The sequence below is a fragment of the Neovison vison genome, chromosome 7 (genome assembly GCF_020171115.1).
Source record: "Neovison vison isolate M4711 chromosome 7, ASM_NN_V1, whole genome shotgun sequence".
Taxonomy (NCBI): Eukaryota; Metazoa; Chordata; class Mammalia; order Carnivora; family Mustelidae; genus Neogale; species Neogale vison.
This window is the reverse complement of record NC_058097.1, coordinates 112,712,606-112,725,903: the sequence shown is the minus strand read 5'-3', so window position 1 is coordinate 112,725,903 and position 13,298 is coordinate 112,712,606. Positions and strand designations below refer to the sequence as shown.

Below are 13,298 nucleotides of genomic sequence, written 5' to 3'. Positions count from 1 at the left end.
CTCCCAGTTAACGCTCCCGTTTTTTAAGGCTGCCTGGCCCCCTTCCCTGCTGTTCTCAGGGACACCGTGGCCTAATGCGAGCAAACCGATGCTTGCGAGTCACCCCACCATCCCCTTCCGCCCTGCTACCCGGCAAATGTCACAGGGTTACGGGGGGGGGGGTGCATCAGTAAGAAGCTGCCTCTGGGTGGCCTGGACAGAAAGGACGTGTCCTCAAGAGACACTTCAAAAAAGCTGGAAGAGAGAAGCCTAGACATGGTGTGGGGCAGGATGGCGGGGGCAGGAGGGAGGAGAGACGATGGAGGCGCACAGGCACCCGACAAAAAAGTATTTTCAAGGAAGAGGATGAGAATGACGCGGGCCCTTTCTGAGACGTGGGGCTCGGAACGTCTCGACTCCTGAGAGGGCTCCCTGGGGCCCTTCACCGAAGCCCCGTCTTACAGCGGCCGCCCTCACGAGGACACGCGCACACGAGGGGGGCGCCTCCCGGAACCCACGGGGCGCTCCGGCCGCCCACCTGAGCCGGCTCTTGTTCCGAGCCACGCGGGTGAGCGTGTAGCGGTTGATGGTGTAGAAGTAGTCGTGGTAGGGCACGTCGTGCGTCAGGACCTCGGCGTCGATCACGTAGCATTCGCTCTCCTGGCTCGCCTTGTACATGGTCTGTGGGCACAGGGCACGAAACTGAGGAGCCGTGCTGGGAAGAGCGCCGCCCTCCCTTCTCTCCCCGCACCCACCCCCGGCTTCTGGGCGGAGACGGGGGACCCCGAACCTGTGCAAACAGCAGCCCGGCACGTGTCCCCGCCTTGGGGCACAACGACACAGGCACCCAGATTCCTCTTCACACCGCCTACCCTCAATCCCTCAGACGGGGCAGAGGCTCTTCCCGCCGTTCCTCGGCGCCCCCGCCCGCGGCTCACCTGCGTCTCCCTGACGGTGGCAGTTTTCGGAGCCAGAGGGTTGGTGAGGGTGATGGTGTACAGGATCACTCGGCTCTGGTTTCCGTTCTCTTCCTTCTTCCACGGATGGAAGATGATATCTGAGGGTGGAGAAGAGCCCCGGAATGAGGGTGGGAGGGAGGCAGGCCCGCGCCATCTCTGAATTTCCCCTTCGAGCGAACCCTTGACTGTACTGGCGGCCGGCTGGCCCCCAATGGGAAGCCAATGGGAGCCCGAGGGCCCCGGGAGGAGGGTAGGAGGAGGGGGGAGTCAAAACAGAAAGAGGCCCATTGTAGCGCTGCCGAAATTCTGCACAGGGCTCCAGAGTGCTGATTGTTCCTGGGGCCGGGACAGGCCGTCCGGGGGCCACCTGCGGGGGTGCTGGCAACACTGGAGTCACTGTGGCGAGGGCCTGGGATCTTTGGGAACAAGTCCTCTCCTCTAAGGCATGGCCTCTGGGTGCCCTCCGTCTGCCCTCCCCTTCTGGCAGAGGGCGACGCTGATGCCCGGATGTTCTTTCATGGCCAGAGCGGCAGCCCCTGCAGTGGGGCAGAACAGGGGCAGAGGGGCGAGATGGGAGCAAAGCAGGAAGGCGCAACGTCCTGGATGTGAATCCTGCCTCACGCCCGACTGAGCGACATGGCCCCTGGACAAAGTGAGGACAGCTGGAGCTCGGGGTTCCTCACCAGTAACCCCAGGGATCGCAATGCTGGCACACGCGGCAGGCCCAAGGGTTACGCGAGATGGTGTCAGGTGCTTGGCGCACTGGGGGGTGCCTGGCAGTAAGGGCTCGAGGCGCTTCTGCGAGACCATGAACCCTGGGCAGTCTTGCTCATTGGTGGGTCTTTTGGGCCTTGTGCATGGTGGGCTGGGGGAAGGAGGAACACACAGGGCCCTGGGGCGGGAAGGGGGGCCCTGTGCCCTCGGGGAGCCTGGGGAAGGGGGAAACTTAGGAAGGAGAGGACGACGCATGTCCCGAGAGGAACTGACCGGAGAAGCGCCGCTGCTCCATGAAGTCCCGCTGGAAGGGCGAGTCCGTGAACAGCAGGTCGTAGAGCTTGTCCACACTGAAGTTGAAGACCTCGTTCACATACTGCCGGCCGCTCAGGTCCTCGTAGAAGGCCTGGACCTCCCCTGCACAGAAGAGGATGAGAAGGAGGGAATGAGGGCTGAGGGGCAGGTGGCCCCAGGGACAACCGCCAGGGTACTTCGGGGTCACGGGCCCCTGAGGGTCAAGGGCAGCCCTCGTGGGTAGCAGCTCATGACCTCGCCATCTGTCCATCTCCTCCTTTGCCAGCACACACACAGCTCACGCGAACCGGTACCCTTCCTTGACGAAGACTATGGGAATGTTCTGCTTGTTTTTCCATTTTTAAGCCTTGCTAAGGAAGCTGCTCTCAGATGAAGATTAAAATGAAGGAGGATTTCCTGAACCTAAAAGCTATCAGTTATCCAGAATCTGTAAGTTAAGCATGACGGAGGACACACGGCCCTGCAACTATGGCACAGGGGCATTAAAGGGACATGGGTGCATCTGGAATGTCCAGCTGGGCTGGACTGCAGGGCGACCCTCTCTAACTACACGGAGCTGGCTCCTCTTCCATTAGGCGGCCGGCCTCCCCCAGGATTTCAATGCCTGTCACTTTTCTCAGGTTTCTATCTGCTCCGGGAGAATGTGCCTGGGAGTAGAGGTGTGTTGCTAAAGTCCCAGCACCCCAGAGTCCCTAATCACTGCACCTACAGAGGCTGCCGTGTGGTCTCAAGCAAAAAGCTGACATTCCTGGTGCCCCTGCGGCTCAGAATCATGCAGAGCCAGTGCCTGTGACCGGACAGGATAAGCACTGTCGGAGGGGGGAATGGTCACGTCTGAGTTGATGTGCATGTTGTGCAGTACCCGACCTGTGCGATCACCGGCACTGGCCTTGCATCCTAGATGGGACTGGGGGAGCTGGCCGAAGGTGAGGACACCACTCCAGGGGACCATCGGAGAGACCGTCCACAGGTGTTTAAGTGAGCACTGTCTACGCACACGCGCTAGTCCTAGCCTACCCCCCCAAGTCCGTGGATCAACCCATTTCATCAATACTGACAATCAGGCCCATGGGCCCCGGAATGCCAGAGGCAATGCACACCAGACCCAGGTCCTAGAACCTGACCCAAAAGAAGTACTACCTAGAAATACTAGAGAGCAGGGCAGGTTCCAGAGTCTGAGTGACCCGGCGACACCTTTTCTTGCAGCCTGGTCTAAAAAGCCAATGCTGGCGTCACTAGAGCAAGCTTCTAGTAAGATCGTATTGTTCCAGGAAGTGGCTGACTGGCACTTTCCCGTGGCACGTAAACACTGCCTTGCCTTGCATCTCTATGAGAACAGAGGTGCCGGGCAAGTCTGGTCAACAGGAGGAACTTTAGTGGCAAGACCGGACTGCAGGACAACACGTGACCCATTCAGTACTGACAAATACGGAATGAGAAGGATCCTGCAGTGGCTCTCCAGAAAATGCCCGTATGCTAATGACACACGAACCCACCCATCCACCAGAAACCCAGAGACCAACGGACTCCAGCCTCCACACCGGGACATCCTATTAGCCTTCAAACAAAGAGAGAAAGGGCAGCTCCGCACACCCACTTACAAACACCCACCTTCATCGTGGGTGTCGGAAGAGTCACTGAGCTCAGTGGGGATGTCCTCGTTGTCATTGAAGTCCAGCGAAGGGGAGGTGACAGGCGCAATGATCTCAATCTTCTCCCCCATGATGTTGTCAATGGCAAGCTCCTTCTCCAGGGACCCCTCGCCCTCCAGCACCTCCTCCTCCAGGGGCAGGCCATCGAACTGGGGTGGAGACAGAGGGGTCACCCAAATAGGGCAAATTGCTCCAGATCTCCTCTCCAAAAGAAGACTAGGGACCTGGCCCAGGGAGCTCTCACATTCACAACACAGCCCCTCTGGGGCTGGGCTGGAGTCCCGCTCTAGGGGTTTTCCCCAGCTCTTCCATGGAAGGCAGGAGAACCCAGTAGAAGGTTCTGACCTTGTACTACCATCACACAGTGCCCCAGCCCTAGCATCCAGCAGAGTCAGCTCCCGGAGCAACATCTCCCCCCTGCTACAACAGGTCGGCCTGCCTCTCACGAGTGCTCATCTGCTAAGAGGCTCCAAATCTTCCTAAGCGCTTTTTAATTTATTCTCCCCTTAGCCCTAGAAGGGAACAGAGACAAACCTTTTTATTTTTAGGACAACCTTAGAGATAGAAAATGGAGATTAATGACGTTTTCATTCTAAGGTCTGACCTCTGAGCCAATGGAGTATGTGTCTCCCCTCTCTGGGAATCCTTTCCAAGAATCCCCGCCCATTCTTCAACCCGCCAGTGCACACCCAACGCTTCCTCTGTCAAGTTCCCATCCCTTCTGCAGCCAAGTCTCAGAGAACAAAGGCCTTTCTTAACCTATTTTTATCTCTTTTGCAAAGTCTGGCACAGTGGAAAAATAAATCGGGAGCGTATACACTAGGAACTCAAAAACTAATTGTCGAATGACTGAACAGATAACAGACTGCAGCCCTAGATTCACATGCAATTTTGACCTTGTATCAAGGCAGTTAAAAAAAAAAAAAAAGACCTGGGTAGTTCTCCATAGAGGGGCTGGGGCTGACCTGGAGCAGTCACACCATGAACTTGGAATGGTTTTCATATGCTCACTAGCCAAATAAAACCTTGTATCCAAGGCACGGGACTACAGCATTGGAACAAGAGAGCCCGTAGGCTCCTGGAGGCCTCCCTGAATCACCTCGCCACAGGGTGAGCAACCTCCCTTCTCCCCATGCCCCAGGCCGGGGTGCTGGGGAGAGTGCACTGGGCTGGGAAACACCGACTACGGGACGAGGGGCAGAAGAAAGGTCCCATTGCCCATACCGAGACAGGGGCCTCGCTGCTCCCTGTGGACGTCAGCGTGCTGTTGGTGATGGATTTCTTGGGGAGCTGCGGACTGGCATCCGGCTTGGTCTCGATGCTGCTTTTGGATGAGCTGTCGTTCACTTCGTTCTCTTCCACGGGGATCTCCTCACAGTAGCTGAGAGAAGACAGCACGAATCCCTGTCACCTCGGCAGTCAAGACCGCTGACTATTCTAAGAACCTCATCTGTCTACCCGTCCCCAACTATGGGCTTTCTTGCTTCTTCGCTTTAGCCAGGATCTTCCTCTAAACACCACCTCCCTGCTACACAACATTCCCGAAACCTCCTCCCCACCTCACACTCCCCTCCCCAGGTATGATTTCTGGCTCCAAAGTCACCTATTTTCTTCATACTCTCCTTAGATTTAACCCTATCCTATGACCCCAACCTATGACCAATTCGTGTCTTAAATGATCTTTCTTCCATGGCATCCCATCCCATCCCAACCTCACCACTGACAGAAACACCCTGGACATTCTGAGAATACATTTTATTTCCCACACAGTGATGAGGATGGGACCCTCCACAAGTGTCCTTTGGTGATAACACCCAGATTCGGGATCCTAACTAGTGAGCTTCTTTGCCCTGGACACCGGAAGGGGAACCCTTCTTGAGAGAAGGGTGGGTGCCTGTCTAGGGACACTTCAGCCTCTCCCAAGGGAGAAATCAGCCCTGTCATCAACATCTGACTCACACTTTGCCTATCACCCCACCTGGATGCAGGACAACTCTTGAGTAACCCATGACACGTCTGCTCAAGACAGGCAGATGTTCAGAGATTAAGGGGTATCACTACTGAGAGTCACTACTCCACGTGCTTTCCCTGCTTTCCACGGCTCTGTGCCTCGCATGCCACCACCAGGCCTCCACCTACCTGCCCACCTCGAGCAAGGCTAGTACGGCTTCGAGGCCCTTCTCAACACATCAACAGCACGGGATACAGCGATGCTCCCTTCTCTCAAAGCTTCCTTCCCTTGGCTCCAAGCATGCGAGCTCTCCTAGCGTTCCTCCTACCTGGCTAGATATTCCTTCAGGATTTCTTTTGCTGCTGCTTCCTCCTGCTGAGTGCTCCCAGGCCCAGTCCTCGAACTTCCTATGTTCATCCAACCATTTGTGGTTGTAGCTAATCTCCTAGCTCGCCACTCCTAATTCCCAGGTTTAGGCACCTCGCCCACACTTCCCTGGTAAACTCCACACTCACATCCACAAATGTCTATGTGACATCTCCATTTGGCCGGCTGTCATCTCAAACCCAACTTGCCTGATCTTCCCCCAAAGTCTGGTCTGTAGCGCTGTCCATCTCGGTTTGGAACAGCCCTAGACTTCCGGCTGATAAATCCAAGGAAACCTTAAAGCTATCTTTGGTTCCTTTCCACTCTGTCAGCAAATCCTTCAAAAAAGACCTGATTCCACTTTCAAAATACACTCAGCAACGAACCACTGCCTGCCACTTCTATCGCTGTCCTCCCCGCCCAAACCCCCGTCACCTCTCCTCTATGTGATCTTAATTACTCAACAGCCTCTCAGCCCGTCCCCTTGTTCCTCCCTGATCTATTTCCAATGCAGGAGCCAGAGTGATCCTGTTAAAACGTTAACTCAGATCTTATCAATTACCAACTCAAAGCCTTCCCACGGCTTCCCAGCCCATTTGTGGAATAAAATCCAATCGTTGCACTGGCCAAAAGGCCTTCAGGATCCGGCTCAGGCCTCTCCTCCTCCTGCTGGCCCTTTGTTCATTCTGTCCAGCCACCCACTGGCTCTTCCCTCTGCCTGCGAGGATCTTCCCACTCTTCCCACTCACTCAGGCATCGCTCCCTAGGGAGGCTGCTACCAGCATCCCAGCCCCTCTTGGAGGAGCTCCCTGGGCAGCTGCCCCTCTGCCTTGCTCACCCCATCGTGTTGAAGTCATCATCAGGGGGCACGTAGTCCTCATCGTCACTGGTAAGGCCCAGTTCATTCCCGTAGCACTGGTGAACGAAGTGCCAGAGCTCCTTGGGGCAGAGGGGCTGCGGGAACAACAGAGGGACTCTGACCTTTCCTTCCTTGGGACCCCACGCTACACAGAGGCACTGAGCTGGACTCCCCTGGGGGTAGGAGAAGCGGACCTCCATTCTCCCTTGCTGGACTAAGTGGAGAGCAATGCCACTTCCACTTCCTTGTACCTCCTCCCAGGATCACAAGACACCAATCTTCTGCCTAAAGATACAGCCTCAGCCAAGCCAGGAACCTGGCCCTGTTCCCACAACTCAGGTTTGCGTAATGGGATCAACTGCCCCCTTAAGGATCGTAACTACCCATTTTTTGCTTCCATGGAAGAGGTCGAGCATTAAGCATGATAAATCAATGTGAATCTTAGAGCCAAGGCGATCACAGAGCTTCTGATGTGGACCTGGTCCCTGGAGGCAGTCTCCCCAATACACAGAAACCTCCTCATACTAACGGTGACCACGCAAGCAGACCCCACTGCTTCCCAGAATGAGGTGTGACCTTGAAGGTGGCCATTCCGTCGTCGGATATTTCCCGTGGCTAGAAAGAAGCCTATGTGCTCATCATTTAAGGGGCCTCAGAGGGGAGCACATCCAACCCTCTCCTGGCTACCTCAACTCCTCCTTCTTTCTTCTCCGCTAGAATGAGTCTGCCTACAGTTCTGGGTGCTGCTAGCCCCAAGTCCTTATTTCACCACAGGCCTACGTGCCCTCCTCAAAAGCTCTGTCCTGAGAGAAGTGAGCTCTCGTGGGCTTCAGATTTGCAGGAAAAGAGGCAACAGAATGTGGAAAAAACAACAACTGGAGGCACATGGAGGAGTCCTCAGGTGAGAGCGGGGCAGAAGGTGGCAGGGTCAGGATGTGAGAAAGAGGGCCAGAGCCTTAAGGAAAAACAGAAGGAGTCAAAACACAAATATTTTAAATCGAACTTAAAGAGCGGTTCCCAATAACAGATCATAAAGAAACTGAGAATTCTCTGAGATCAGCCTTTCCTCGTGTGGTTTAGGAAGCAGGCAGTGCTTCTGGCCTGCCAGCTGAGGAGAACTGTCCAGAATGGCACAGCCCAGGGCTCCCTCTGAGCCGGCCGGTGCTGGCCCTCACCAAGTCAGAGGAAGGTATCTCCTCCTGGGTCCCCTGCCTCCTATCTCTGGGTCTGACGTAGATCATTCACCCCGCCTGAGACACATTTGCCTCGCTGCCTCACCACGTCCTCCCCTTTGTCACAACTCCCCTTCTCCATGCACCCCTCTCTGATCCGTCCACCAGGCTCGGCCTGCCGGACCACAAGCAGGACCAGGACAGTCGGCAGACATCTGCTGTGTCAGAGCTTCTGTCTTATTCAGAAAGGACAGTGTCCGTGAACTGAATGAAAAATCCCAACCTGCCAGTGGAGGTTCAAATACACAATCATTTTACTATTACTGATGGTTACTAAAGGCAGAAGATCGCAGCGCAGATAAGTTACCTGGATCCGGGCCAGGGCTATAGGCCTTCAGGTCAAAAGAAATTCTAAATAATAAATCTGCCCAGTTTACTTTAGATTGCTTAAGAGTCAAGGTGGATAAATATGTGTCATGTATATAATTATAACCATGTAACTTTTCTACCGTGTCTCTTGCCCTGGCTTGGGGCTGATTTCCCAACACCATCCCTGCACTGGCCTGGGCATCTGAGTGGGAGTTCTCGAAGGAATGTGGCCATATCATCGCCAATATCCGTGTCCCCTCAGAGTCCCTCAGACACTCGAATCGTCAGATTAGGGGGATATATTAACTCTATTTTCCTGTTTTCTAAATTTTTGATGCTCTGGCATCCAAGGCCTTCCTGACTGGTGAGGGAATGTCCGTCCCAGGGTTAGCTAATTCCTGGAGACAGAAAACAACTCTCCGAGAAGGGCACGTTTTGTATGTCACTGGCCAATCCAAAGCCTAGACTCTCAACCCCCTTCTCTCCTAGCTCCTTACAGTCGGGGCCCATGTTACCTGGCCTTAGGTACCCCAGCGACAGGCAACCAGAGACAGTCTCTATGTCCCAAGGCATGATGGAATTATTCAAACAAGCCAATCCTAAACCTGGTTGGCCCTTACCCGGCCTCACCCATTCCTTCCTGCAAAAGCCACAAGGAAAGCTCTTGCCCATGCTTTCCCCTTATGCTCTCTACCACCTAACGCACCGTGGTCTCCTTTCCTTCCCCATGTGATCTGCGAGGTGTGACAGGCCTCTGCCTCTAGGAACCTGTGAGTATAGAAACGGATTCCGCCCTGACAGCCCTTTCCACCTCTGCTGGTCTCACCAACCCTGGCACGTTTCAGACAGAGGAACGGAAGTGCCTGAAGTCAGCGAGGGCCTTGCTCCAGGCAATGACCGGGCAGCTCAAAGAACACCACCAGGAGGAGAACAGAGAACTCACCCAAGTCTGGGGGACTTCCAGAACCTTGATGACACACAGGCTGCTCTGGAACCAGCCCATGTCACGGGAGCCCACTCTCACCAAGGAGCCCTCACCCCAGGGGAATGAACATTCCAGGTGGATGTGCGTCCTAGGCTGAAGGACGGAAGCAGCTGGGCAGTACTCACCTTTTCCAGGAGTGCATTCTGCCAGAGCCGGAACATCATCATATATGTCCTGTCCCGAGCCCCAAACGACGTGAAAAAGTGCTAGGTGGGAACAGAAGACAGCAAGAAGAATCCTTTAAGACTCACAATATAATGGAGGGAGATAGCATGCTTCATCCTTTTAAGGAAAGCTGCTGACTTCCTCCCCAAATACTACGGACTCAGTTATCCACGACCATGACACCAACGTACTCTAGTGAGAGGGACCAGCCCATGGGGCCCAGGCACTTGGGACCTCCGAGTCCACAGTGGCCCTAAGTCGTTCGGTATTCACCCCTGCTTTCCAAGGCGCGTGTCCCTCTGCTTGGGAGGTTTTCATCTCCATAAAACAACTTTCCTCACCCACTGACTGGACCCAGGTTAAGTGGTGAGCCGTGAGCCAGACTTTGGGTAGGAGAAGACAAACCTTCTCACACTCTCATTCACTAATTCAACAAATTTGAAATACAGTACGTGCTGGGTATGATTTTGCATATTTGGGGTACAATGACAATCAAAACAGAAAGGCTGGCTCTTACTGTGCTTACATGTTAGGGGGGACCCATAGAACACGTGGGAAGGAAATGATGGGGATCCAGATGTCCTGAGCATGATCTAAATGCTGCTTTACCTAAACCACACAAAAGCTTGGAAGAGAAACTAATGGCCAATGCCTAATAAAGAGAAAAAGCTGGTGGGATTAGGGGTCTTGTGTCATCACAAGGCTGACTGATGTCAGAAACAGAACTCAAACCAAAGACTACCTGACCCAAAATCTCATGGCTGTTGCCACTGAACTCCCCAAGTCCAAGGGCTCTGCAGTCCTGTGTTCGGCTCAGGCCTAGTCCACCCCCAGCCCTGAAGCTCTCAGTCTCCAGGCGCTGGTTAAAGGTCAAAGATCCCAGTGTTTCCTCGGCCCTATATGTTACCTTCCATGTTTCCCCCATGCTGACAATCCACTTCCTACCGGACTCTGCCGATAGGTAGTAACAACTCATATTTGCAAAGCGCTTTACAATTCAGTGTTTTCGAATCCGTGACGTCATTTCAAGCCTTTGTCATAGGAATGACTGGCACCACGTTACCATGAGAAAACTTAAGTGAAGAGACGTTACATGCCATACCCATGGTTACGGGACTCAAATTCAAGTGCTCTGGCTCCAAGTCCAATGGACTGACCTTCCGTCCTCATCCCTGCTCAGACTCCAAACACTCCAATCCAATGGAGGTGGTCCCCACCATCTCCATCACCTTCCCATCCCCCACCCCCATCCTCCTGGCCTCCATATTCATGCAGTTGAAGGACAGAACTACAGAAGTGGGGTGGGGGGAGCTGGGGATTGGGGTGCCAGGGAGTAGAAGGTCCAAGATTAGCCTCACTTACCTTTTCAGAGTCAGTGCAAACTTGAATGGCATTGGGAATGAGGCGAGCTGTTTTCTCTTTAGTCATGGAGCAGATGTCTTTCAAACGGACCGTCAGCTGGCACCCCACAGGGACGGAGAACAGATAATAAGCAAGAAGAGACATTCACTGAGTCGGCCACGAGTGTTTATGTGGTGCCCATTCAGAGGGAGGAAATCACATCTCAGTTTACTTATTTCTAAACCTGGAAGGGACCCCGTTAGACATCACCTGGTTTAGCTCCCTATTTCCCAGAGGCCATGCAGCAAGGTGGTGGCTGAGCCCCGCCTCAAGCCCAGCGGTATCTCAGCTGCAGGTCCAGGCAGCCTGCCTTCTCCCGTCTATACAGTCTGATCAATGTGCACAGACCCCATCGCTGCTTGGCACTTACACAGACACAGGACAATGACGCTGGATGGAACCATAAAAGTCACCAGCTTATCTCTTCCTGCTTTATTTTATAAGATGCGGAGGCAGAGAAAGAATAAAGGACTAGCCTCCCTAGACCCAGCTCACTAGGTGGAAAACCCAGGTAACGTTCAACCCGGCCCTGAGTGCCAAGGCCAACGCCCCTTGGACTCAGCTACTCCACCTCTTGCGATGACCCTTGCCGAATGCTTACCCCCACTAGCCAAAAGCAAATCCTTTCATGCTCTCTTCCGCACCCAAGACGGAGGGAGGGGAAGACATGGCAGAGGAGATCTCGCCCTGAAGACTCAGGCATGTCCTTTTATGCAAAGGTGTGGGTAGAGCAGGAAGTCAACCAAAGGGGGAGAGAGGGGGACTTGCTCAGTGCTAGCCAAGGGGACAGCCCAGGGAGAAAGCCCCAGGTCTTTACCAGAGTTTCCCAGCGGAAGATGTTGCTGTAGAAGCAGATCCAATTTTCAGAGAGGTAGAGTCGGCCCTGAAGAAGAATGTCTCTTTGGAGTGCACATGAGTAATCTGTGGTAGGATGGGGGACAGAGGAAGCATCTTCAGCGAACCACTACCAACAAGGCCCGCCATCCCTCCCACCAGCACTGCGGGAGCTCCGCTGCCTGCCACTCACGAGGTGGGTGAGACACTTGAACTAGTGGCCAAGGGGGTCCCCAGCAGCTGATGTGACGTGAAACACGCCTCTGCTGGAGGCAGAGCAACGGGGGAGGTGGCAGAGAGGGCGAGAAAATCAGAGGGAGTAGAGGCCGATAAAAGTCAACGGACACCCCTCCCCCATCCAGGTTACCCCAACCCTTCACTGCTGGGCCACCTGCAGAGGGAAGAGTAGCCGTGACTCATCCTGGGCGGGGCTCTCGGCCGCGGCCATCCCACACACGGTGCCCAGCCCAGACTTCCTTCCCGCTCCCACCCCCTGCTCTCGGGGTCCCCGGCTCACCAACAATGAGACGCTCCGTGTCTGGAAGTTGCTTAAAGAGCTTTCGGAAGTCTTCATTTCTCTGCTTGTAAGTTGGGCTTAATACCTGCGTGACAATGACTGAGGTTAGCAGGATGTCCCCGGGTTCTGTGGGGATGGCGAGGAAGACACAGCAAGAGCACCTGCTGGCAGGTTTAAAGGGCGAAGATGAGGCTCTGTTATTCCACAGACCCTACGCGGCCCGCGGCCCGGTTAGGCCTAGGGGGCTCCAGCATGTATGGATAAACACCCCACGGAGAATCAGACACTCCGAAAGGGTTTGTATCCAGTGTCCATCAATGAGAAAATGTCATACATGCTAAGCAGGGCCCTACTGGATACCAAGAAGAGAAAGGAAGGAGGGACCGCTCCAGGGAGCTTCCCGGGACCCACCACGAGAGCTACTGCTGTCCTGCCTTCTGCCAGCAGGAAGTCCCACCTTGACAGCAAAACGGGGGCCTGAAAGGGCTCCCCCAACCCCTTAGCAGGACCCACAATACGAAGGTACTCAGTGCATCTCTTAGAAGCAGTGGTTATCGTCACTGACCCAGTAAGTACCTGGCTGGGTATGACATTTGCAACTGGAAAAGAAAAATCCTACAATGGAAGACTATTACGATGGGACTTGTCAATTGTACCTCAGTGAAACGGGGCGGGGGAGAACTGTACTTTACCAAGACTAGATTAAACAGCAACAACATAAAACCAGTACTAGAATAAGCACAGAAGCAGAGAATTTAAAAGCGTGTCTGGCAACTTGGAGGCACAACACCTTGAGGCCCTCCCCACCTTTTACAAGCCCCTCTAACTCAACCCTTCCATTAGCGATGAGAAAAATGAAGGCCCGAGAGGAGACCCCTGCCCAGGAGGCCCCAGGCTGGTCAGTGACAGATTTCTGCATCCCAGGTCCTCTGCTCCCCCTGAGCCACCTCTCGAGCCTGTGCCCACTCAGCTTTTTGGGTGCAGACATATCCCCATAAACTGCCTTAGCAAATCCTCCTTGGAAATTCCCTCAGTCAGCTGAACAGACAGGAAACCTGAT

At 54.4% G+C, this 13,298-nt stretch overlaps 1 protein-coding gene across 12 annotated transcripts in view; it reads right to left on the bottom strand.

The window, feature by feature from the left end:
* GRAMD1B (GRAM domain containing 1B) overlaps window positions 1-13,298 on the bottom strand; it is a 178,910-nt gene that overhangs the window by 10,339 nt on the left and 155,273 nt on the right. For all 12 annotated transcript variants that reach the window (XM_044258082.1, XM_044258086.1, XM_044258088.1 and 9 more), the window contains 10 exons: window positions 12,239-12,323; window positions 11,705-11,808; window positions 10,849-10,944; window positions 9,447-9,527; window positions 6,775-6,890; window positions 4,844-5,000; window positions 3,579-3,768; window positions 1,926-2,069; window positions 918-1,036; window positions 518-660 (listed from right to left, as the gene is read on the bottom strand). In XM_044258082.1, the coding sequence (XP_044114017.1) occupies window positions 518-660; window positions 918-1,036; window positions 1,926-2,069; window positions 3,579-3,768; window positions 4,844-5,000; window positions 6,775-6,890; window positions 9,447-9,527; window positions 10,849-10,944; window positions 11,705-11,808; window positions 12,239-12,323 (1,235 nt within the window). The remainder of the gene's footprint in view (window positions 1-517; window positions 661-917; window positions 1,037-1,925; window positions 2,070-3,578; window positions 3,769-4,843; window positions 5,001-6,774; window positions 6,891-9,446; window positions 9,528-10,848; window positions 10,945-11,704; window positions 11,809-12,238; window positions 12,324-13,298) is intronic.